The sequence below is a fragment of the Schistocerca gregaria genome, chromosome 4 (assembly GCF_023897955.1).
Source record: "Schistocerca gregaria isolate iqSchGreg1 chromosome 4, iqSchGreg1.2, whole genome shotgun sequence".
Classification (NCBI taxonomy): Eukaryota; Metazoa; Arthropoda; class Insecta; order Orthoptera; family Acrididae; genus Schistocerca; species Schistocerca gregaria.
The window spans coordinates 248,407,105-248,434,622 of record NC_064923.1 but is presented as its reverse complement, the minus strand read 5'-3'; the positions used below and the strand labels follow the sequence as shown (position 1 = coordinate 248,434,622).

Genomic DNA, 27,518 nt, shown 5'->3' with positions numbered 1-27,518 from the left:
AAACTAAAAAATTTTGAAGCATCTGATGAAAGCTGAACCCACAACCTTCTGCTTGCCATGCTCATATGGAAACCACTATGCTATAACTCCTCAGTATGTAAAACTGTCTATTTTAGACTACAGAAAAAGTTCCAAAACATGTTTTCATTGATTACTTGTAAATAAGGACCTACCAGGGTGAATGGCAGAAGGGTGTGATTTGATCCAAACCCTGGGGATCTCTCCTTTTAAGTCAATTGTCATTCCTGACAAAAAAAAAAAAAAAAAAAAAAAAAAAAAAAAAAAAAAAAAAAAAGGAAAAAAAATGTCAACTATTGACAAATAAGCTTACTGAATTATGTATACAAAATTTTTGCCAATATCAGCTAAAATAAATTGTACAGTCACTATGAACCTGTCATGGTGAGAAGCAAAGCAGCTTTCAAAAAGGAAAATGAAATGAAACGTTTGTGTGACACCGCTGTCCGAGAAGTCCTGCCTGGGGATGTTCGGTCGCCAGATGCAAGTCTTATTTCAGGTGATGCTACAATGGATGACTTGTGTGTCAGTGATGATGATGATGATGATGACACGACACCCAGTCCACGGGTGGAGAAAATCTCCAACCTGTCCAGCAATCGAGCCTGGGCCCGCTGCATGATAGGCAAGCACGTTACCATTCAGCTAAGCAGGCAAACTTTGAAAAGGAAGATCATGATGTATGGCTAGTTTTCACTGGAATTGCTAATAGAAAAACACAGAGAATTTAATCTAGGAACACAGATTACCTTCACCAACTCCAAAAAAAGCTTGTAAAAAATAGTCAACAGAAACAAATTACTACAGATTCTGGCAGAGGATCACGTTCTGCAGCAGATTAACGAAAACATATGCAACATTCATAGAATGAATTTATTCTTATAAAGAAAGAGGACGTTTATCAGAGTGGAGTAAAATGCAGGCTGGAGTGCAACAGGGATGTGGCCTTTCAATACTCTTTGTTTATTATGTGAATAAAATCATTCAAGAGTGGAGGCAAATGCCACACAGCTTCATTCAAAACCAACAAAAACATAAAGCTAGATGTTCTACTCTTTACAGATGATTTAACTCTCGTAACATCTTCAGAAGATAGCCTCCAGCATTCTGTACACAATTTACAGATTGTATCCATGAATACACAATGGACATCAGTACCGAAAAATCTTCCTCTGGGGAAGATACTTGGTACAAAGTTAAAACTTATTTGAAAACTAAAATTCTAGAAATACTGAACACATTCACATATTTTGGTTATTATTTATCCTTTATGGAAGAAGCAGAGATAGCTGGAAAAGCCACCAGGTAGATAAACACAATGGGAGTCATTAACAATGTAATGAAACCCTTCCTAGCCCAGAAGTACACCAGAATACACAGTTATGGTAGTGAAGCCTGGACAATAAAAGCAAATGATGCAAAAAAGTTAAGTCTGTGAAATAAGATTATTGAGCTAAATCTCTGGTTACACCAAATGTGATCACAAAAGGAATAATGGGGTGAAGGATTGTAAAATGGAACACAGTATACATAGAACTACCAAATAACTGGAGAAAACCTACAATAGGAGAGCTCAAAAAGAATCCCAAAATCCATATTACACCACCTCCCCAATAGTGTAAGATTGCTAAGGTGACCAATGAAAAGATGGCTGGAGACTTCTCAATGAGATCATAACAGGCTACGAAGGAAGACAAAGAAGCAAGAGAAGAAAAAGAAATTCTTTCAATCTCTTCTTCAACTGCAGGGCCAAGTGGGATATAAACTTTTATTACTGTGGAAGGGGCAGGTGGGGTAATTGGTATCATGTTTATCTTGGTTAAGATAATGTGTTTACTGCGCTGTGCATAGCAGTTTGCCCACATTCCCATCTTCTCGATCATTAGAAGTACCCACGCATTACCACTATTTGATCGTGTGTTGATAACCCTGTACAAAAATGAGCAGAAGTTCTGTTCTTCCTGCCACCAAACGTTACTAATTTCTACTAAATCCAACTTCAACCAATCCACTTCCTCTTTTTCTAACCTACCGACCTACCAACTACGGAATCTCTTATTTCATGCTCCGACACACAGAATGCCAGTTTTTGTTTTTCCTGATGACATCCCTCTGAAGCACTATGACTGAGGCACTATTTTACCTATGGGATATTTTACCTAAGAGGATGCCATCACCACCATTAAGTCATACAGCAGAGCTCATAGGGAAAAATAAAGGCTGTGATTTCCACTTGCTTTCGACTGTTTCCATTATCAACACAGCAAGGCTATTTTATAAGGCCATATCAGTTAATTATCCAGAATGCTGCACTCGCAACAACCAAAAAGACTGCTGTCCCTCTTCAGGAACCAATGGTTAGTCTGGCCTCTCCAACATCCCTCCGTTGTGGTTGCATATGTGGTATTGCTATACGTATCACTGAGGGACACAAGCCATCCCAGCTCAGCAAGGTCCGCAGTTCGTGAGGAATGGTATCAGTGGCAGCTCAATATGAAACAAAGTAAATGCAACACAGTTCACTGCATGCCAACAATAAAAGCTGGACAAATTGTATGTAGTCACACCAACTACGTGTGTTAATTACTGACAGCTGCTCAAACACAAACAGCTGCTCCTACTGTCATGGGCATATAAATCTGATTTGCAAAGTGAGGAATGAAGGTACATAAAATGTTTTAAACAGTAGAAACCAGAAACTTTTATGCAAAAACAATTTAAAGGCACTAAAGCTTCAGCATGTGTCTTCTACATTCTTAGTAATGAGAAAATGTAAAATTAATCTTTTATCTTTAGACTCCCATATTCCTGATAACAGAACATTAAAACCTTCTTAAAAAGCAAGTTGAAGAGTTTACTGTCCCACTGACATTGAGGTATGCAATACTTACTGTTACACATTAGGTACTGGGCTAGCAAACATATTCCCTAAATTTTTCGGGTTTCTGTTATGTATTGCACCAAATATCCACAAATTTCCAGCTGTTATTAATTTATTCCAAGGGAAGGCAATTTTCTTACAGCAGTGTTTTTATTTTACTTTGATACATTGGTGTTTGTCTCATGTATGCACAGTTGATTTTAGGAGAATACTATCCCATCTTTTAAGTACCTACACAACAAAAGGTACATATGTTCATCTGCATTACATTCATCATGTACCTACAGATATTAGTTATTTATTCATCAATTGACATATCTACATCACGTAAAAGATAACCTAGCAGAAAAAAAAAGAGCTGTGAGACTCGTGTAAAATATTGTTAATTGTATAAAATGCTACTTATGGTATTTCTCTGTGTCAACATTTCTCTGACAAGCACATCTTAGAGAGTGGCAAGTTAGAATCCCTCCTAATAATTCCATATATTCTTAGAAGTGTTTGTCTTATACATACAGTAAGTAAGATTTTATACAACTGATAATATTTTATGCAAATCCTGCACCTATTGCCACCCGTAATTTATCTGACCCTAACTGTGTGTCAGGTTGTTCACATATATATCTTAGCTGACACCCACTTGACTGATAAACATAGAAACATGATTAACATAGTGAAGGTGAGCACATGGGTGCTTTGTGTAGTATAGCTTTGGTACCTCAATATGAGACAATATTGTCTCAAAATCGATAGTAAACACTTGACAAGGATTGAAATAAAAATCTAGTTGTCAGAACATTTCCTTTCATTGGGATAAAAAAAAAATTCCGTAAATGTTGTTGGCCATATTTTTGTGAAATTCTATAAAAGTTCTGAACACAGTAACTTTGAAATGATATTCCAAATGTGAATACTGTTTTGAATTATATGGATATGGGAGACAGAAGCACAGCAATACAAAAAGACCATTTTAAAATTCACTCACAAATGTGATGTTTTATACAACATTTTATTGATTTTTATATTACACAACTGAGTTCCTACACTGATGCTCACCCTTAAATGGGTTTCCAGTCTGCCTTTTTCTCCTTTTTTGTATGAAAATGCTTCATGGTACACATTTTGGTTATGAAAATATGAAATACACAAATTATTCTACAGCTTACAAATCATCAATCCTTTAACATGTTTTTCCTTACAACTATTTTAAATAAAATACTTGTACAAGTAAAACATCACTGATGTAATAACAATATATATTTTATTAGAGTTCTTAGTTGTGTTTTACTGTGCACATAGTACTTATATCTGAATTAAAATACTGTAAAAATGTTTAGAATAGTTTAAAGAGAAATGTGTAAACTGCAAGCACTTGAACCAAATGCTGTGACTATTTTATATATAAAAAAAACTATCATACAAAATTCTTGATATTCTGCTGCAGTAATGGAAGCAAGACAGATCACCACATTATTATGTTTACATCACTTCCAAACATATTTCTTAAATAATATTACACATAATGAAAGACTTTAAGGGTACACTATTACCTTCACTGCAGATCTATCTTGGTGAATCTACTAAAAAGCACCCAAAATATATAATTCAAATTGTGGAAAAAGAAAGTTAAATAATAAAGGATGAGTGGTACTTCCAAAATCATATAATAGATGAATCATAGAAATTGATTCAAATGTTATTTTTCACATTTCCCAAATGTGAACTCATGAAATACCTATATAACAACCTACAAATATTTTCAAATATGAATAGACAAATCAAAGGGCAATATTCACCAACAGCAGAACCCACAATCAAGTATATAAAGGAAAAATTAAATAGTTACTCAACATCTCTTTAACCAAAGAAGCATTTGTTTATATACTAAGGAGATGAAGATAGAAGGCACAAATTACAGATAGTATGAGAACAAAACATCAGATTCTGACTGATTATCTGTCATCTCTTTTCTGTCCTTTAACCCTTAACTCCAGTAAAAATAACTATGCTTTTAGGAGTTCAACATACATCTCTGCAACTTCTGCACAAGTAAAATGTAAATGTCATGTGACTAGGGCCTCCCATCGGGTAGATCACTTGCTGGGTGCAAGTCTTTCGATTTGACTCCACTACGGCGACTTGCGCGTTGAGGGGGATGAAATAATGATGATTAGAACAACACAACACTTAGTCCCTGAGCGGAGAAAATCTCCAACCCAGCTGGGAATCGAACCCGGGCCCTTAGGATTGAAATTCTGATGACTCAGCTACTGGGAGCGGACTCTACACAAGTGACCATGGTTTATACTATTGGTGAACATTACATTTATGAATATTTATATGTTTATTCAAATTTGAATTATCATTTTTTAAATGTTGTTCTGATTTTATGCCTACAAATATTTTCAGTTTCAGTCTGACAAACTGTGGGAAGAAAAGGAAATGTCCAACGTGAAAAGTATTGACAGACAGTGGGACATATTAACATATTATTTGACCACACATTCACATATATTACACAGTCGCAACATGTAAAAACACTGCACACTGACCAATTCACTTTCCAAAAAAGAAAATGTCAGGGAGAGTGGCATTGTATAAACTGTGCCATTAAGCGTTTGGCTAAGGCATGGTGTCATCCATGTCACTGAATGTCCAAGTGGGAGTCAACGACTTCAAAAACATCATTCCTCACTCCCTATCTCAGCAATGAATGGAATCACTTTATAGTGCCATAAACACCACGAATACGAAACAAAGTATTTCTTTCACATTTCTTCTAGGTGCTGTGTGTCACACAATAATATATTCTTTTGCGATATGCTCAAATTTCTACAGCCTCTGGTGTATCATTTACCTCACAGAATGTTTACTGTTCTGTGGGAAATTGTCTGTTATTTAGTTAAAAAGGCAAAAAAATGTTTAACAAAAATACCCACTTAAGTGTAAATTATGAACTTCCTTACATTATTTGTAACATGTAACAAGGGTATGCAATAAACAATTATTCTCACAGCCAATAACTTTCTGTGACTAATTTGAACTTACAGAAGTTGTAATGAAGCAATCCTGACAAATTCTGATGGCATCATTTACTAATAACATTTCAAATGACAGGTGAACACGAGCAAATTGGAATGATCATTCAACAAAGTTTGAATGAAGTATCTTGCCAGTAAGAATATTTTGCAATCAAACAGTAACTGATGAACTGTAACAATGAACGCAATTTTAAACATAAGGTCCAAGGAACCACATTTCAACAAACCTGTCACAAACTGCTCACTGAATGTACCCTAAAACATAGTTTGATAATGGTAGTATTTATGGAACAAAGAACAAAATCTTGATTATAGTTTATACCCCACACAATCTGCTGTAAAATCAGTCCTTTGAAATGACAGGCAGATCTGTTCATGGTGCAAAAGACGATGAGGAATGATTTTCTATCTAGTAAAAAATAATAAACTGATAATATATAAAAGCATAAAGATCACATACTGTACAAATCATAAATATTACTATACAGCATTTTTCTCTACTCCGTTACAATGTTTAGTGGAAGAGAAAGATATATTTACATATTGAAACATAGTATATATTAACACCGCAGGAATCTAATAAAATGTATAATTTTTTTTGGTAAAGAACAGTGGCTAATCAAAGGTCACATGTAAAATTAAAATAGACAGCACTATTTTTTTCCATGGGAAGATATGAAAGAATTAACATGAAACTGAGGTATACCACAACATACTTCACTCACAGGACTCAAAATATAGGCACTGATTGTTTCAGGTGTAAAGAGGTGACTGCAGCAGTGTGTTTGAGTTGTAAAATGCATGAAAATGTATGTTACACTAACATTTGAATAATTCAAAATAATCACTGTCTATATTCCTTCCATTTCACATTAGCCTTTATTGCTTGAACTGTGTTGATTATATTCTTGAGCACTTCTGGTTGTACAATTTTGCAAAAAGCTGGCTCCAAAATATATGAGTAATGACAAATAACTGAATACTGTAGCACTACTATCTCCAGCAACAAGTAATTTCTGCCTATAATGGAAACTTAACTGAACCTTTAACACACTATAATAATTATGAGCATGAAATAATTTCCATGTTCTTAACAATAATAGTTTTATATTACAGTCCTCTAATAGATAAGTTTTCATTTTGAATGCCCTTTCTTAGTTACAATCACAGCAGATGAAATAGTTGCATTGTGGTGGAAATGTCTTTAATATGTACTGGAAGGAAGTCTCATATACCATCAACTTAATACTCTTTCTCTGATTAAATAATGGATAATGTCATTTAGTTGGAATTTCCCTTAAAGATAAATAACAACAATGACACTAGCAATGTGGAATACAGTGAAAGTATGTGCTTTAAATTTATTGTTTCAAATTTGCAAAACAAAATAATACCAAAAATTTCTGAATTACAAAAATTTAGTTTTCTCAGATTCTTGCTTCAGAACATTCCACTTGGTATTATGGAGTGTAAACATTTACAAACACACAGCACAAAGTTTCACAAATGAAGGACAATTAGTACCCGACATCTACAGCATGTCTACATAAGTACACTTCTGAAGTACTTTATATATTTTTTCCAGATATTCAGTTTGAGATGAGAAAAACATCCAGTTTTGTGCAATATGTCACAATGGTTATGCCAAAGCTTGGCAATGCTATAAATGAATGAGCTTGGTCTATGTCCTTTATAAATGCTTACACTGTAAATGTTAACACTGTCATTTTCATAAAGCGAACCAGATATGTTTACATCAAAAGTAAACTAACTTAAAAAGAAAGTGAACATTAATTTTTGTAAGACAGCAATATCATTGAACACAAAATATTGTGGCCTCATAAGTAAGCCTAAAAAGGAAATTAAACTTTGATAACTAGAAATGTATCTCAGCACTTCCTCGGAAAAAATTCCACTTGGAAATCTACTATCATGTTAACTAGGCATCTGTAGTCGTAAAGGCAATTCTATAATTGTAACGAGGTGATAAGATTTAAAACTGCTGAATTCATAAAAGCTGCAATTAAATAACTACCTTTCTACATTTTAATTATTCCCCAACTGCAACAATTTCTGACCCCATCATTTGAGGGTCAAGGCTATTTATTATACAAATATTTTACATCACTCAGAAAGCTGCATATATTTAGTGATTGCAATATGGTGCAATTAAAACCATAAGGCATTCATCCAGACTGAGTGAACTGTTGACAGATGAATGCACCAATCTGAAGGCAACCATAAATAATCAGTACCAATCCAGCTTAAAAATTTTAGCATAGGAGGCTACAGCCAATATTCTCTCCCAAAAAGAAAACCACTAGAGGTGAAAGAAGACATTTAAGACATTGGATAATGTTATTGGAAATAATACCCATGTGAAAACTAAACAGTAATAATTCATTTGCTGTCCATTGTAAGATAATGTAAAATTGTTTACACCGACAAATTTCTATTCAGCATACTCTCTGCTGGTGTAAGAACCCGACAGATTTTATTTAAACAGCATCTAATTATTCAAGAATAAAATTAAATGTGGAACTATGTAATGACAAAAAAGACCACGCAAAGAGAATTAAGACTATTAAATCTTAAAAACAGCATGAATTTACAATGGCTACTCTAACGTGTCCCTCCGTAGTCAAATGGTCAGCATGGCAGCCTCCCATGCAGAGGGGCCCAGTTTAGATTCCTGATACTGCCAGGGATTTTTCCTTGATGGGAGGACTGGTACAAGATTCACTCAGTCTCTTAAGGCCAACTGTGGAGTTACTAAGCCAATTAGTAGCATTTCCAAAATCAAGAAACCAACAATGACCAGGAGAGTACCAAGCTGACCACGTCCCTCTACATAGCATCCAACATCACCACTGGAAGAGGACGAGACGGCGGTCAGTCACTCGGGCACGATTCGCCCATTTAGGTAACTCTGATGTGCCACCAGTGGTTTTAAACTAAAGAACTATGAAAAACAATCCTTTTTGGTGAAAAATAGTATTACTCTGAATCCAGCTCCATCCAAACAAGATTATGACACCAAAATTTTCGAAATGGAATGTTTATCAAGCAATGGCGTTTAAAATTTTATTACTACAGAGGTGAAGAAGCATGTAAGCTGCATTATGTAATTAATTACTGAAAGTAAGAGTGTGTGTGAGATGTGAACTTCTGCATCTATACACAATAGACTGAAGGAGGCGACGACAGACTGCAACGGGGGGAGGGGGAGGCGGAGGGGGGGGGGGGGGGGGAGGGAAAGTACTTTGGCAGATGAACAGATAAACATACAAAATCAAACAGGGGCAAACTTCTCTGGATTCCTTTTTCTTTGAATAGTGCATTATATATTTCATAAAACATGAACTCATTCATAAGATTATCAAAAGTTGATCAGTCAATAACTAATTATGTGTGTTAGAACTCAATTTTGTAAAAAAACACTTACTACTTCTTTTCAACCAACAGTGATGTCCCTAGTTTCTACTTATAATATGCACAATCACATCACGGCCCTTGAAAGATAAGATTACGTTCTGCTTTCTTTAAAGAAAATCAGTGAAATAACTACAACTACCCTGCAGAATCTGCAAAAATAAAATTAAAGCCTACTAACTATGTGGCAGGATTTGTTTGCATAATAACTATCAACAAATTAGACATAAAAGAAGAAAGTCAAAGTAAAGGACTCAGAAAAAAAAAAAAAACACACACACACACACACACACACACACACACACACACACACACACACACACACAGAGAGAGAGAGAGAGAGAGAGAGAGAGAGAGAGAGAAACGATAACCAATTAATACAAGTTCATATTTGTATTTCATGATACAAAAGTTTGAAGTCCTTTTTATCTCATACTTATTCCATAAGAAGAAAAGGAAACTTGTCAGCTCATTTCTCTAATACTATCTACATCACCTCTGAAGAAGACACTGTTAAGTGTTAATAAGTACATGATGGTCAACATTTTTGAGAAAACAATGAAACATCAGAAATTGTAGGTGCCAACAATTCAAGCTTACAGGTAATGCGCAAACCATTCTTGCTCAAGTACCAGCCACAACTTACACAGATTTACAATTGTCTCCCTGTCTTTAAATACAGTTGCTTTTAAGTCTGAAGTGAGATCTTTTACAATGGATGTTTCTGATATTGTACTTCACTGTATCCAATTGTCTTGGTCAATTTTTAACATGTAATCTCTATAAATTGAGAATTTTATATGATTTATTGTAAAAAGTTCACCAATGGTCTCTTGTATAACAAATACATCATGAAAACCTCAAAGTTTTATGCCTTGGCCACCTTACTTCTCTTTCATTTTGTTATCATATATAATAAATTTTTTGTTGCCTTTTTCCGAACACCTCCTCCACCCACTCCCCTCAATCTGTTCAATAGTTAAAGATTTTTCTTACCACAACCACCATCATTTCTAGGACACTGATTTATACACCTCCCACATTCGTATGCATTACGCAGAGTACTTACTTTTTTATTTGGAATGCAATTCTAAGTGACTTATTATCTCTTTCTGTATCCACAATATTGATACAGATATTTTCATCATTCTCCAGCCTTTACCTTCATCAAGATAAGCTTTTAGTTCTGAGAATGTTAGTTCACTACTGTCTACCTTCAGGTAGCTTACATAGACAATTAAAGACAAATAAATTTACTTCTAATATTAACAGAAAGAGAATCTTTTACTCTCTAATAATATGTATCTATAAAATCTTCAAATGGAAGACTGCTTAACTGGAAGCAACTGTATGATTCTTAACAGCTGACACCATAAGGGATATTGAGGAGAAGAAAAACCAGCTGTGCACCTAGCATGTAATACCAAACAAAATCCAACGAAAAATAGTTACTGAATAAGGGAAGGTATGAATCCATTAAGTCACCTTTTCATTAACACGGTACAAGATTAACTTAAGAACTGCAACAATAGAAGTCAAACAATTATTAAACATCCACTCTGAACCTTGCTGCCCATATGGATGACACGATTGGTCCCTGTGTAGCTGATTTCTATGTGGGCTAAAGATGACACAATTTTAAGTACATTAGAATAGGATTTATTGACCAAAAAGAATTCATACTATTTTAAAAGAATTCTGTCTCTAGCTACTTTTGAATAATAATGGTACTAATAACCAGAGGCACAATAAGTTCAATACTACCAAACAAAAATCATTCTCTGCTTTTCTTCCTTTCTCTCCACATTGTACTTAACCTGATACCTAATTCGAAAGTAATTATGGCAGTATGCATTCCTGCTCAAATTTCAAACTCTTGTGTACAACACTAATAATATATATGATCTCAACAAATGTAATTGAAACCTAATTTGTTATTAAGTGCATCTTTGAGATGCAAGTCCAGAACCTTCAAAGCAACTGCATTTAACACATGAATTCACACGACGAGAACCCACATATGAACTTTGATAGTTGCTAGAATGTGGTAGTGAAATAACGAAACTTAAATGATTGATTTGATTGTCAGATTTTGCACAAAATACACTGCAAAGTGAGGCACTTACTTGGGTAAATATAACAAAATTCACTGAAATAATGTGTTCCTTTTATTTTGGTTGTTAAAAGATAAAGAATTTTTCAGAATATAGTGTATTAAATATACATAATACTGGTTGTAATACACAAATGCTGGTCCACTTATGAGGCCTCAAAGAAATAGTTGCATTCGATAAAGTATATACACTAAGCATCTCATTTACATCATTCATCCCTCTCACTGCTTACACCTGAACCACTTGCTGACCTTCCTTTTATGAATATATTCCAAAGGAAACTATACATCACATTTTGTTCTGTCAATATATCCACATTACTGATTGTGCTAAATGACAATGACTCAGTTTACTAAGAACAAGGAAACTCTGTAAAACAATTACCATATTTTGCAAAATTCCACCAAATAACTTCACAGTTTTTTTGGCCTAATTGGTTCATACAGCATTTCTGCAACTACAGAACATATTTATTATTTTATTGGTGTATTATTATTTTGTTTTCGAAGATGAAGTTTCATGTTTAACAAAGGCAATGTAAGCTGGAGGACATTTGACATAACTGGTTCATATCTGCAAAACATTCTAACACTTCTTTTTTCTTTTTGAAGAGTAACAATATTTAAATGGGACTGTTCATGCAACAAAGGTTCTTTAAACTGAGTATTACATTGTCATCACAAAGTTTCAACCGAATAAAATAAAAGGTTTTGCAGAAAAATGGAGAAATTTACCTCCTCACAGTAACTATCTGTTTTTAGAACTGCAAATGCAGTGAGAGGTGACTTTCCTTGCATTAACTGTAAATATAAATTCCCAGCATTACTATTCCACAACTAGCACAGTGTTTAAAAATAAAACAAAATCTGACAGAAAACTATGTTAGAAGATGAACACTTCAGCTGCTGAATGTTCTCAATTTTTCGTGCTAATTAAAACCAATTTGATAACATGACTGTAAAGTGATATTTTAAGATAAGTTTTGTATCATAGCAGAAAAACCACACACAACCAGAAGAAGAAATCAATGAAACCACAAATGACAACAGGTTTTTTTTAAAAAAAGAAATAAAACATTTTGCATATACATGTGACAACAAGATGTACAACCAGAGAGACCAACTTCTTCTGAAACACTTCATTACATGAAAGGTAGTGTAACACAATGTAGTTCCTTTAGTGGTATGGCAACATAAAATGAAATGTCTGTGTATGACAGATTACCTTTCATATGACCAATAAACACAAGAATATCTTTTTTTTAAAAAGAGAGTCTAATAAATTTTGTATCCAGTTCTTTACATGAACTTACAATAATATATAAATTAAACAAATTATCACAAATGATTTACAAAAAGACACACTGGGGAATCTGGTTTCACATTTCAATTCTGAATGTTTTGGCAGTTAGGGCTGGAATACATATGTCAATATCAACCCTCAAAAAGTGTGTTTATTACACAGGCACAAATCTGCAACTGGAAGAACAATTAATTTTGCACAACATCCAATAGAAATGAGCACAAATCAAATCAACTTCATTTATCCCACTTCTTGTCAGGCTTCTGAGGAAATACAGTTATGGTCTTGCTAGCAATAATGCTCAAAAATTTCCAAAAGATAACATTCTTAAAGAATTAGAACAACAACATTATCTGTGATTTACATTTAAAATCCATGCATTATTTAAGCCAACATAACAAATCTCACAAACCAAAATATGAAGAATAGAACACGCTGGGCAAAAAACAACTTGTAAACTACAACTAAATAGACTCAGTTTACTTGGGTCTTAAGAAAAGAGAACAAAGCTGTCTTCTGTATCTTTAGTTCAGGTCTAACTATTGTCATGATAAATCAGAAGGAATAGTTATTAATAACAGATACAAATATTTTATTGGAAGGTGTTTACTGTTTTAATTTAATATAATAAACATCTTGAGTGTGAAATCTCCTTGGTGAACTCACACAAGACAATAAATTATAATATGAATATTTCCTCATAAAAACTGAGCACCACACTATATGACACACACACACACACACACACACACACACACACACACACACACAAATATATATAAAATTATGGAGAACTTCTCACGATACGAATATTCAAAAGTAAATTCATCGAGTGATTTTTCTTCTTCTTTAGTTATACTCTATGAAGTGACTACATCACTCATTCACACACTTGGTATTTTGTCATCCTTACAGTAACAAAAATTGCACATGAGCATATCATCAGTATAAACAAGTACAGCTCTAAAATATAGCAAATTCTGAGAATGATTTCACTATTATTTTCTTGTATCACACTTTGATAACTTATGTCATTTCTTGCCTGGATTATGTCCGTGTACACAATACACTGTTTAATTAAACGCGCAATTTTTTTACCAATACAAAAGATGTAACAAATGTTTGTACACAAAAATGAATATATATATATATATATCTTTTTATATACATATATATTCTGTAATATTGCAATATTGGTAAAACAATAACATTTTCCCTGCCATAATGATACATCACTGGGGAATTTTTGGAAACTATTAACTTCTTCTTAACCCATATTTTTATTAAGCACTAGGATTCACTTCTTATGTAATGTTATCAGGCAATCAATATGTGATAGGCAATTTATTCTTCATTATCATCACAACTGCCCAAGGCTGAACATGTACAGTTCATCAGACACACACAAAATAATACCAACTTTTAGCAAGTAGTCTCTCTGGGCAGTTCATAAGGAGCATTTATGACTGCTGTTGTACTAACTGTTTCTGCTGTGGTTGCCTTTGCAGTTGATGCTGATGACTTACAAGAAGATTTCTCTGGCTGACCAGCTGGTTTACTGGTTGAAGGCTCACTCTCAGATTTTTCGTCTTGAGGACTGGTGGGACTATTAGTTAGTTCGCCAACTGTCTGATTTGTCAGTGTGTCGGTTAGCTAGAGAAGCTTTTCAGTCACTGAACTAGTGGTTGCAGAGCTGACAGTTGACGTTGCATTATGTTCTGATTCCTCACCAGGTGGCAGTAGTTGTCAGTTGAGCAGTTCTACAGAGACAAACTGCTTCAGGCGTTCCAAGTACTGAGAGTACAGTTCAACATCATTGTGGCCAGCACCCTGAAGAATATGAATTGGTTATTAAAATCTCCATTAAGATAAATTTTACACATGAGAAATGCCTGAAATATGTAAGGAATTCATTTTTCTAAAAGGCACTGGCTAATAACTACATATCACACAAATGAGGTGCAATCTTATGAGCCAGGCTAAAATGAAAACTTTCCATTCCACAGAAAGTTGTTCCAGGTCAATAAACATAAATTTAACAATAAAAACGTTGAAGAAATCTCTCAGCACCAAACAAACCACAAACTTAGAGAAACGCCATCATATCTACCAGCATACATGTAACCCTTTTTATTAACTGGAGACTACATATTAATGACAGAGTTGCAAGAATTTTTACCACCACACATAATTTACTGATTAAATTTCTATACCAAATCCTTCGCAACAGTCAGAAACATGAACAAAAACAGATTATCATCTTACTAACCATCAGATCATTAGATGATCATGATAACAATTACATGATAATATTGTATCAAAGAAACTTCCAACAAATACGTTTGTAATTTTACAGCACTATTTTTATCGCAACTACTGGTGCCACTTTTTACTTCTGGTTACCTTAGAGTACATTTTGTGTTGAACATCTCCTAAAATTCTGGAAAGTCTTCTCAGCCCCAAATAACACATTTTTATCTATGTCGCACTCCCCAATGCTGATGTTTTGCAGTATAACTTTCAGTCACAAGTAAGCGTATTTAGATACTTTACTTTCCTTTCAGATCTATCTACACAAAATTTGCAGTAAGAGTCAGTGATTCCTAAGCTACAAAATCTCACTTTTCCATGTACAATGTTCTGACTTGATAGCAACACCTACACAAACACTGGAGGAAATAATACAGCCAAAGATAGTGTTCATGCTCTTTACTCTTCTATGAAGTTTGCCATAGCAGTCATTTAAAAGAAAATGGGGGAAAACCATAAATATAACACCAAGAATGAAAAAATTATGTACTACAAACTCAATCAATACAAAGTGGCAAATTATGGAGGGGGAAAAAAAAAGAAGAAGAAGAAGAAGATTGCCTCTCCAATGAACTAAAAACGCCGATACACAATAAGAACAATTTAAAGACTTACATTGACTCTTAACTACTTTCACTTCATAGATGAACTTAAAAATATGTCTATTAAAATGTTTCAGTGAATAAATAATATAAATTTAGTAAAATTTGGGATACACATAACAACCTATCGCACAAGTCTTAATTTAAGCAACACGAATAACAAACAAAATAGGTCATGAAAACTTAAATATGATGGTTGGAACTTAAATAGTGGCAACTATTTATTTACAGCTCATACAAAATAGATACATGTTTCAAAGTTTTACTGACCTTCAAAGTAGTCACCAGCATTGTGTGCAACCCGTTCCCAGCGATGTGGAAGTCGTAGGATACTCTTACCAGTGCCAGTTGTGGTGACAGCTCGAGTGGTGCGGTCTATTGCCCGACAAATTTGTAGCAGTTCTGAAGCGAATGCCGTGAAGTGTTTCCTTCGGTTTAGAAATCATGTTGAACTCACGAGGGCTTAAGACACGGGAGTGTAGTAGATGGTATAACACTTAGCAGCCCCATCAGTCAAACAAATCAGTAACAGCTTGCACTGTATGTGTTTGAGCATTGTTCTGCAAAATGGTGGTCAGGTCCTGCAGAAAGTGTCATCACTTCTGTCTCTATGCTGCTCATTTCTGGAACACGACATTCGCTACAGAACCGCTACAAATTCATGGGGCAATACAGCACACCGCTCGAACTGTCAACACAACTGTCGCTGCTAAGAGGATCCTGCGACTTCCACATCGCTGGCAACGGGTTATACACGATGCTGTTGACTACTCTGAAGGTCAGTAAAATTTTGAAACATGTATCTATTTTGTACGAGCTGTAAATAAATAGTTGCCACTATTAAAGTTCCAACCCTCGTACTATCAGTCACAAGGATGTGCTAGATAAAATATTGTTCTTAAGAGAAAAAAACGTTGATGGGTGAAACAGAATCCCATTCACTTTACAGAAGGCTGTATATATGACACTAAAATATTTCACATCTGTTCCCTTAGATTACTGATGATGGATAAAACACCAAACTCTTCTCTTTTTACAAAAGTAATTCAAGTGATAAAACAAATGCTTAAGGAAATAAAGCATAATTATAGGACTAAAGGTTGGTCGGTTGGATGATTAAAGGGATTGAACTACTATGTCATCAGTCCCTTTTTCCTCGAACACACAGGTCTATGTGACTGTAGATTAGAGGCAGCCTACCACACAAATCCCAGGGGAAGAAACCTCTAAGGTCTATAAAAGGCCAATGAAGGTGAGATAAGAGACAAAAAGATGAAAGGGAGAGAGAGGAAGAAAGGCTGGCAGGGTGTCCCATTTAGGGAGCAGCCAGAATCCCCCGAAAGCAGACTGCAATGAGAGGATGTAAGACCGCCCCTCCCACCCGCCCCCACTTACCAGAGGTACTCCGCTCAGAAACTGCCTAGGGAAAACTAGCCATACGGACAGGAAAAGAGAAGCACAGAGAGACAAAAGACGAACAAGTCTAACAGGCCCCACAAGAGGGGAGACGAAGAGTAAAAATGCAGGTAGGGTGAGGACTGCCGCAGACAACTGCAGCCTGGTCTGGGCAGAGAAGACAACAGAGTTCTCCTAACCCCTGAATGGACCAATAGGGTTAATTGGCCTTCCCTTCAAGAGTACGGGAAAAACCTCCTTCATAAATAAAACATAAAACTAAGTCAGCCGCTAAGGCATCTTCTCCTAACACCAGGGGTAGCGAGATTAAGTGTCTGCCACAGGGTGGACAAGTTGCGACAGTCCACCAAAATGCGGACCACTGTCAAACGGCAACCACAATGACCGTAAGGTGGGTTCTCGTGATGGAGATGACCAAGAATCAGCCAATTATGACCAATGCGGAGCTGGCAAAGGATGGTAGAGTTCTTGTGAGAGATTTGCACAGAGGAATTCCACAGATTTGTAGTCTCCTTTATCAGTTGTAGTTTGTATGGTGAAGTCAGAGTGAGCCATTCCATATTCCAGAACCCTAAAACTTGATAGCATAATATCAAGCTGAGTTCTATTCCCAGAATACCAATCTCAAGGGTCAGTTTACTGGTAGCAATTCTCTGGGATCCAGATGTGGCCTGGGATCCAGACGAAGGTCACTGAGCATACACACTGTTCAAGGCTGTACGGGGAATCCTGGATAGCAATGACCACTGGCTGTCGAGAGTAACACTTGCCGAGAGCTTGCAAACTGTTCAAGGAGTCGCTGCAGATCAAAAAGGATCTCTACTGGTGCAAGAATGAATATGCTCAAGAGCACGAGATATGGCTACCAACCCCGCAGTGAAAACACTCCAGCGATCTGACAAGGAGCACAGTTCAGTGCATCCCGTGTGAGTATAAGCAAAGCCCATGTGACCAGCAATCATCAAGCCATCAGATAGACTAACTCTGAACCCTGGGATGCACCAAAAATGAAGAAAAATTGGTGGTTGAGAGCCTCGGAAGGAACCAAGTCCTTTATAACTCGTGATAGGTCAAGACAAAGATGTGGCTGAGGGATGCACCACGGAGGCCCACATAAAATTAGCCCAGAGGAGAGGTGGAAGAAGAAACAACTAGAGTTCAGAGAGGAGGGATCAGATGCAGATAGAGAGCATAATCCACAATTTGGGCCGCCATTGCAAGAGAAGGATATCTGTGTTTGAAAAGAGAGGACGGTATTTCGAGTGCTTAGAGGAGCTGCGAACGTGAGCAGCATAATTGATATGCTGCTGTTTGTGCCTGATCCGCAATGGAGGGACCCCAGCCTCCACAAGTAAGCTGTCCACTGGGCTCCTGCCACAAGTCTCCCCCCCCCCCCCCCCCCCTCCCGTGATGTATCAGATCCAGCACCCACAATGCTAAGGGTGATGCCAAATTATATGCCAGATTCCCATAATCAAGGCATGATTGTATCAGCGTTGCAAAATGGTAGTATGATCTGCACCCAAACTGGTGTTACTCAGGTATTAAGGTGCAGCCAGCACTGTTGCTTAAGCAGGAAAGATGGGGAATCCACATCAATCGAGAAATGAAGCCAAGTCCTAAAAAGTGATAAGTCTCCATCGAGGCTGTAAGGTGTTGATTTACAGCAAGGTGTTTGAATGGCAGACTCCAGGTAAATCAGATTATCAGTAATGGAACTGCCTTGATGAATACCATCCTGGGACCGAGTCAGATGACCACGAGACTCAAGGAGCCAACATAGCTACCAACTCAATGTGCATTCAAGAAACTTACAGAGCACATCTGTGAAGATACTTGGGCGGTAACTGTCCATCTCTAGAGGATGCTTACCCAGTTTCAGTGCTGGGACATAGATGCTTTATCATCATTGCGATGGGAACTCTCCCTCGCTCCTGTGGGCTAGGACATGACGAATTACCACTTGATGAATGGAGCATTATAAGGCTCAATGAGACATACAGTAAAAGATAATTGCTTTTGCTCCACCCACTGTTTCACGACATGAATGACAGGTTGATGATTCTCACTTGCAGAGGCTTGTGCATAATGCAGAGCAAAACGTTCAGCAATGGCATTTGGGTCAGTGCAGATAGTGCCATTCAAGGTAATACTAGGTACACCCACAGGTGTCTGGTATCCCCAGAGACATCTGATCTTTGTCTGAAACTATGAAGGGGAGGTACGTAGTCCAATGGTTGAAATGTACCTTTCCCAGCATTCTTGTTTCTGTCATTTTATTAGGTGGTGGACTTGGGCACAGAACCACTTAGAGGCAATGAGGTACCCATTGATGAGTGTCGCTATGGTGTTGGAGAGCCTGCCTATGATCTCTAACAGCCTCTGCTATTTCTGAAGACCGTCTTCCATCAGGGTGGGCCTGAGGAACAGGGGATCACCAAATCAGTTGCCGAAACAATGGCTGTACTTGTATTTTGGACAGTCTCATTGATATCTCCATGTGGCAGGGAGCCAAGGGTGACACAGAGGCAAAAGCACCCTAATCAACACTGCTGAGAGCCCATCTGGGCAGGTGTCCTTGGGAATGATGCTGAGGGAGGGACAAGAATATCAGGAAGTGGTGACTGCCACAGAGGTCATTGTAGACTCCAGTGAATGGATAGGAGAAGAAAAGGACTGCAAATGGAAAAGTCAATTGTCAAGAAAATTCCATGCGCCACACTGAAGTGTATGAGGACACCAGTATTCAAGAGGTAGAATTCGAGTTGTGGCAGCAAGTTATTGATGTCTTCACCACGGCCAGTGATCATGGTTCCAACTAACAAAGGGTTATGGGCATTTAAACCACCCAAGATTAGGAAAGGCATGCAAACAATATGTTCTGAGACGCTTCACCATATGGAGGGAGGTAAATGCTGCAGATGATAATATCCTGAAATGCTTTTACCTGAACAACCACAGCCTCCGAAGATGGATTAAGAGGCACAAGTACACTAAATAGTGTGCTCAGAACACATGTGCACATCCTGTCATAGGTAGCACAATTCTTACAATATCCCTGGAATCTGTGAAGGGCCAGGGCCTGTACTGCTGGAAACCAAGTATATTGAAGGGCAAAGCAGAAGATGGGGGGAGTGCTTCAATGATATTGTAGCTCAGCCAGGTGGTAAGAAAAAAAAAATCACTACAATTCCACTGTAAAATAATGTTATCAATGTATCACAAGGCAGGTTATGCTTTAGGGTCATCTAATGCCACTGACTGAGGGGTTATGGCATCAATACACACACATTCTGGGTTCCATTGTGTAGTGCAACCTGGTGCCTTCAGGGCTGCCAGAATCTGTGCATCATCCACAGTGGCATAGGAACCACTGGAAAGTCCTCCTTAGAAGATTGTATCTAACCTTCCCCTCCTTAGAGGATTTTGATGATTGCAAGGGCTTATCTGAATTAGTTTCAGGTAAAGATGATGATCGTGGGTCCTGCGACCAGCTGCCTGTGGCTCCTTCAACCACTGGTTGGTGTCTGCTTGTACGAGGTGTGACAAAGTAATGAGACAGATTTTCTTTACAAGATGTGGCAACCCTACAGGCTTGCGTAGGCACAATATCTTTGACCTTGGTCTATAAGCTGCTTCTAGTCCAAGCGGCACATTGATGCAACAGCTCAGTCGTGAGTTGTGCTATAATAAGTTAACACCTGTTTGTGTCTCTCGTCACAGAAATGGAACCGCATAATATTGTGCAATGGTATGCCATTTCTTTTTGCATTAAATTGGGTGAAAACACAACAACTTACAGTAAGCTTCAGAAGGCTTTTGGAGAGAAGGTTACGTCAAGAGCTCAAGTTTTTTGTTGGTATAAAATGTTTAGTGAAGGCAGAACAAATGTTGAAAATGAAGACCGCAGTGGACGACCATCAACCTCACGGATGGATATCAACTTGGCCAGGGTGCGTGAACTCATACGGTCTGATCGAAGATTATCTGTGAAAATGATTGCAGAAGATCTGAACATCAACTGAGAAACGGTTCGTCTAATGATAACTGAAGATCTTGATATGAGAAAGATTTGTGCAAAAATGGTCCCCAAAAATCCCACGCCACAACAGCGAGAAACACAGAAAAATGTGGCAGCCAATCTGTTAGAGCAAACGGAAATCAATCCAGAATTGTTGAGCCGTGTTATCACTGGTGATGAAAGTTGGTTTTTTCAGTACGATCCAGAGACACAATGTCAAAGTTCGCAATGGTGCTCAAAGGGATCACCCAGACCAAAAGAAGCTCACATGTCAAAATCAAAAGTGAAATGCACGCTTGTGTGCTTCTTTGATTCCAAGCGAATTGTTCATAAAGAGTACGTGTCTCCTGGACAAACAGTTAACCCATATTACTACAAAGGAGTTTTAGAAAGACTTCATAAAAAAAAGATTTCTTCATGTCCGTGCATACATTGCTGATAACTGGATTCTGCATCACAATAATGCGCCAACCAATACAGCTGTCAGTACAGCAATTTTTAACCTCAAAACAAATTTCAGTACTACCACAGCCACCTTAGTCACCAGATATCGCTCCATGCGACTTTTTTTTCTATTTCCAAGAGTCAAAATGGCGGTCAAGGGACACCATTTTCAAACAACACAAAATGTCCAAAAAGCTGTGACAAGGGTCTTTGAGGATATTGCAGAAGATGAGTTCCAGAAATGTTACCATCAATGGCAAAAGCGCAAGAAAAAGTGTGTGCAATCAGAAGGGAACTACTTTGAAGGAGACAACACTAAACTTGGCTAAAATGGTAAGCCACATTTTTTTTTTCACATCAATCTCATTACTTTATTGTTGCACCTCGTAGACTGGTGGAAACCTTGGAAGGAAGTGTCCCGAGGGACGCCTTCCAGGCGAGAGGCACTGGAGGAAGATTATCTGTCTCTGGCTGGTAGCTTGGGTCCAATGTGTTTGGCGGGTGGGAGGAATTGATCCCAAAGGTGTGGGGGAAAGCAGCAAGAAGGGAGCCCCCAACCGAACTGGGAGACATTGTCATAGCTGAATGACACTGTTTTACATATTCTCCACAACGAATGAGGGCTTTGCGGCCAAGAAAGGTTCCCATCAGCCCTTGTATTAATTAGGTATTGGGAGGAATATTTCTCTACTTGCCGCATAGCTCCATATTCCTCACAAATTGCAGCCAGGGAAAGGGAATATTTTAGGGTAATATGTATCTGCATTGAAAAAGGATTTTTCTTCTGTAGAGACTGCTGGCACCGTACAGCCACAAGCAGAACGTAACTTCATCCACTTCATTTGTGACTCATCCACTAGGGCTTAACACACTTCGAATTGGGAGCTCTCCCGATGTCTATTATGCAGTTGCATACTCGCCGGGCACCGCAAATTTGCAATAGAACAGCATTATAATACCACACACAAAAGACTTAATGATTTAGTTGGGTTTACAGATCAAACAAATTGGCGGAATTAAAAAGACATAGTGTTATGCAGTGAGACAGACCGAACGCGAGTACCACTTAAAATCTTTGTGTTTCTGATGTTTGTATTTGTACATATTTGTGGTTAGAATTTGAATATAGAGTTCACTCAATTTTTGTTTCCTTTTTTCAGCCTGCAACCGAACGTAGCGACCTATCTGTAAGAGCAAGTTACAAAATAGCGCTCAAAATTGCAAGAGCAAATAAGCCTTTCAGTGATGGCGATTTCATCAAGGAGTGTATTGTTGGGCTGGCAGAACTCTTGACGCCAATGGAAGTAAAGAAGTTTAATGAAATTAGTCTTTCCAGACAGACAATAGCTCGCCGCATAGTTGGTATGGCAGCGGATGTCTACAGGCAGTTAATTGATAGTGCCTGCAAGTTTTTTGCATTCTCGATTGCTTTGGGCGAGTCGACCAACATTTCGGACACAGCACAACTAGCGATTTATGTTGGTGGAGTCGACACAAATTTGCATGTGACGGAAGAACTGTTAGATTTAGTACCAATAAAACACACAACGAGGGGTACCAATTTGCTAAAAGCAGTTGAAGAGGTAGTTGAAGCTGTTGACCTGAATTGGAAAATGTTAGTTTCAGTCACCACAGATGGAGCGCGAGCAATTCGAGGTGCTCAAAATGGGCTTGTAGCATTGTTGCATAAAAAACTAGAACGATCAACAGAAGATTTGTACGGAATTCACTGTTTTGTACACCAAGAAGCTCTTTGTGCTAAGTATGCAAATTTGGAGCACGTGATGAAGTTGCCAGTCACCATAGTACATTTTTTGAAGTTGCATGGCTTAGTACACCATCAGTTTCAACAGTTTCTCATGGAACTGAATGAAGAGTACGGTGATGTTATTTACCACGCGGAAATACGTTGGTTAAGTCAAGGATCATGCATCAAAAGATTTTTCAATTTAAGACTCACTATTGTTGAGTTCCTGAAGGAAAAAGGAAAGGCAGAGCCAAAATTAGAAGATCCAAAATGGCTTGCAGACCTCACATTTTGAGTTGATCTGACTGCACACTTGGACGTTCTCAATAAGACTTTGCAAGGTGAGTAGCAGCTTATTTCTGATCTGATGAAAAAAGTGGATGCATTTAATAAGAAACTCGCATTGTGGAAGGAACAACTCATGAAAATAAATACCGCCCATTGCCCTACGCTCTCTTAAGTCAGAGAGAACGCAACTTCTGACGAAGTAGTTTCTGTGTTGGAGGAACTACAGGCACAATTTTCTAAACGTTTTCAGGACACTGCCAGTCTGACATCTGTTTTTGAACTATTTTCTAGACCCTATGCCATTTCAGTTAAAAGTACTCCATCGCATTTGCAAATGGAATTCATCGATCTGCGGTGTAATTCCTGTTTAGAGGAAAATTTTTTTTATGTAAAAACTGTCCAGGAATTTTACGAAGGTTTTCCTCGGGAAGAGTTTCCCCATCTCCACAATGAGGACGCAAAAGTTATATCAGTGTTTGGATCGACATACGTGTGCGAAAGGTTTATTTCAATTATGAAATTAAACAAGTCAGGATTACGTGGCAATCTGAGTGACGAAAATATGAGAAACTGTCTGCGTTTGTCCGTGTACCGTCAGTTTGTGCCGGATATATACTTTATTATGTCTACAGTGAACCAAAAATAATTAAATTAATGGTGATAATTTTGTTGTATTTGTCATATGTTTTGTTGAGAATTGTAGTTACTGCAAATTTTGTACAGTAGTTCCAGAATATAGTTTGCTTGTTTCACATGTAGTTGGAATCACTTATTTCACATCATACTGCATGCTGTTGACTACTTTCAAGTCTTTCTATATCTCAGCTTAAATGTTGTAAGAATTTTATGAGTGATGATGTGAGAAGCACGATATTGTTGGTGTAATGCAGTTTCAAACCCAGCGTTATTATTATTTTTCTGTAGCTGTACCAACAGCGAACAAAGATTCAGTATTGTTCAACATGATGTGTTATACAGAGCTTAATATTATCAAATGTCGTAATATGAAACTAAGCCACATGCTAGCAGGGCGGTGTTCCTTACACGAATGCACTCGCGTGCGGCGTGTCCGTAGTTCTGCGCACGCGCGAGCTGTCAGCTGGTGTGGTGGTGGGGGACGTGTGATGTCAGAAGGGAGCAATCTGCACATGTGTGAAAGCTCGGCACGTGTGCATGCACACGTGCCGTGTTCTTGGCTGTCCCTGTGATATATCCTTTCAGATAACATGTGGCAAGTGTGAGCAATTTCGTGCACTTGCAATCAGCAATCCTCCATGACTATTCTGTGCACTTTTGCAATGATTTCTGGAGTAGTGACCCATCTCGGCTGGCCACTGTGCAGAGCATCATCTAAGCTCTTCCGACCAAATTTGAATTAATTTGTCCACTTGGCAACAGTTGAATATGAAGGAGCAGAGTCCCCCAGTGTATTCTGGAAGTCGGCATGGAAGACTTTTGCTTTCAAACCTTTCTTTACAAAGTACTTAATCATTGCTCCTATCTCGATTTTTTCCATCTTTGCAAATCACTATGTGGGAACAACATCAGACCCATGTTACTACCACAGTTCTCTTCCAAGAGCACTGATGTGTCACGCGTTCACAGGCAACAACTCGTTGTGCTAGTGCTGACCTCTCATGGTAATTCAGAGAACTTTTCAAAACACTCTCTAACATGACATGGCTGCTTTCAGGAGGTGGCCCAGCCTCTGACAAGAAGTGCTCTGTGGGTGGATTGGCCAGGTCTTGCACCTGGTTCTTTCACAAAGATATGATGCCTGTGGTAAGGGGTTGAGATTGGGAGTGTCACAGGGATGGACTAGGCTGTTGTACAGGTTGGGCGGGCATTAGGACGCCACTACAGGAGGGGTGGGAAGAATCAGATAGAATAACCCTCATTTCAGAGCATAATGATAGATGTAGCTCTGGTGAAGTATGTGGTTTAGTTGTTCCATTCCAGGATGGTATGCGATGACAAAGGGGGTGTTCTTTTGAAGCTGGTTCCTGGGAGTGGTGGGAGTATTGAGGGTGTTTGGGCATGTGGCATGGGAAATCTGTTTGTGAACTAGTTCTGGGATATAGTTCCTATCTGTAAAGGCCTGTGCCATATCTCCACACTCCCCCTGTCCTCCCACCACCCTCAATAATTGGCGACAAAGGAGCATCCCCTATGTTACTCAGTACCAGTTTTGACTGCCTCCATGCTCTGTCAGAAAGCAATGACTCTTCTTCCTCCTAGCCATAGCCTTCTATCCCTTCCCCTTCCAACTCCAGATCCACTCAACATGACACCATTGCATTCTGGCCATATCAGCCAGAGGTATCAGTCATGTATGCATGAGGTGTGCTTGCCTGTGTGAATATCTGTATGTTTTCTTTTCTTTTCTGAAGAAGGCCTTGGCTGACAACTTAAGTGAGGAACAGTCTCTACATTGTGCCTGTCTGCAACCCAACATGTCATTTCCATGATGAACTTCATCTGTATTGTTCTTAATTTCCCACAGCTGTTCTTAACTTCCCACAGCTCTCAAGAAACACAGTTTTTTGCACCTAATTATGTCAGAACACAATTTGAATGTGTCGTCCTCATTGCATGAAACCTTTTTGGAGGGTTCTATTTGTTTCTAACAAATGCAACTTTTGTTCTTTAGGATAAAACTCAGTATTTACACATTATTCCCTGTACACTTGATAATTTGTCTATGCTATACTATTTTTCTCATAGCTGTATTTTCTAAGTAGTGTGCCTCAGAAACCCACCTACCTACACACCAAACACAATGACCAAGATTTTTCTGTAGCTGCTGGTAATTAACTTCTACCTCACAGCCTGAAAGCAGTAGGCCTAAGTTGTTAAAAAATGTCCCATGTAATACTGTGTTGCAAAGCTGTAAGTAATCATCAAATATTTGGCATCTGGCTAACAATATCTAGTGCCAGGTAAGTTTTTATAGGAGTAAAAAAAAGGAGCATGAAACACTGTACAAAGTTATAAATTTAAATGAAAACTGCAAAATTTTTCCACCAAAATGTATTCATGAGATTCAAGCTATCACATTTATGACTTACATGCTAGTCTTGTCAGGAAATGGAATCAAAAGTAAATGTAACAGTGAAGTCCTAAGGCCACAGCAACAGAACACGGGTTACTTACCATCTTGGGTGTTGTCATTGCCACCCATAAATGAATATTAGAAGTTTTATCGACACCATTAAAAGTGACTGTTGGTGCAAGACTCAATCCAGTCACTAACTATTGTGGTAAAATGTGAGTAACGCAGTAATCATCTAGCTCTGGCAGCCTGATAATGGTGATTCTGTTCACGGAATGTTAAAATAGGCTGTTGAGAGGGCTTTGGTACCAAAGTTGAGTTGTAGATTATTGTCTCCTGCAGTTTTTGCAATCACAATGAGTTTAGCACAACCAGTGTTAGATTGTACTGCCATTAACAACTGTAAATACATAACACTATCTCTTTCATAACACAGTCCTATAAAGAGAAATCAGTAGCTAGGAGTCTAGTGATTTGTGATCCATCTTTTCTACAGACACTGCAGTATTTATCCTTAACAGTACTTATAAGATGGTGGTGACAGGAAAGTGCAGTGACACTTTACTCTTATTAAAAAGGCAAAAAATAAATAGTTCTTCGTGTAAGGAATGTCAAAAGTTAATGAAGAAAGATGTTTTGTGCATAAAGTGCAACTTCTGGTTACATGGAACGTGATCAACAGTAAATCCGAAATTAATCAGTGATGATTTCTTGTGCACATGCCACGGCTGTTAAAGTGACAAAATGGCTGATCATTTAAGTGCAGTGGACTCAAAAAATGAAATTATGAAGCTACTAAAAAGTGACATTGAAATGGGAAGAAAAAAATATTGACTGCAAAGTGCGAAAT

The 27,518-nt window shown here is 37.7% G+C and overlaps 1 protein-coding gene across 1 annotated transcript in view; it reads right to left on the bottom strand.

Annotated features, from left to right (window-relative positions):
• Positions 1-3,889: 3,889 nt before the first annotated feature.
• The window catches only part of LOC126365972 (alpha/beta hydrolase domain-containing protein 17B), a 64,977-nt gene continuing 41,348 nt past the window's right edge, over positions 3,890-27,518 (bottom strand). The window contains exon 3 of the mRNA XM_050008769.1: positions 3,890-14,618. Within this exon, the coding sequence (XP_049864726.1) occupies positions 14,535-14,618 (84 nt within the window). The 3' untranslated portion in view covers positions 3,890-14,534. The remainder of the gene's footprint in view (positions 14,619-27,518) is intronic.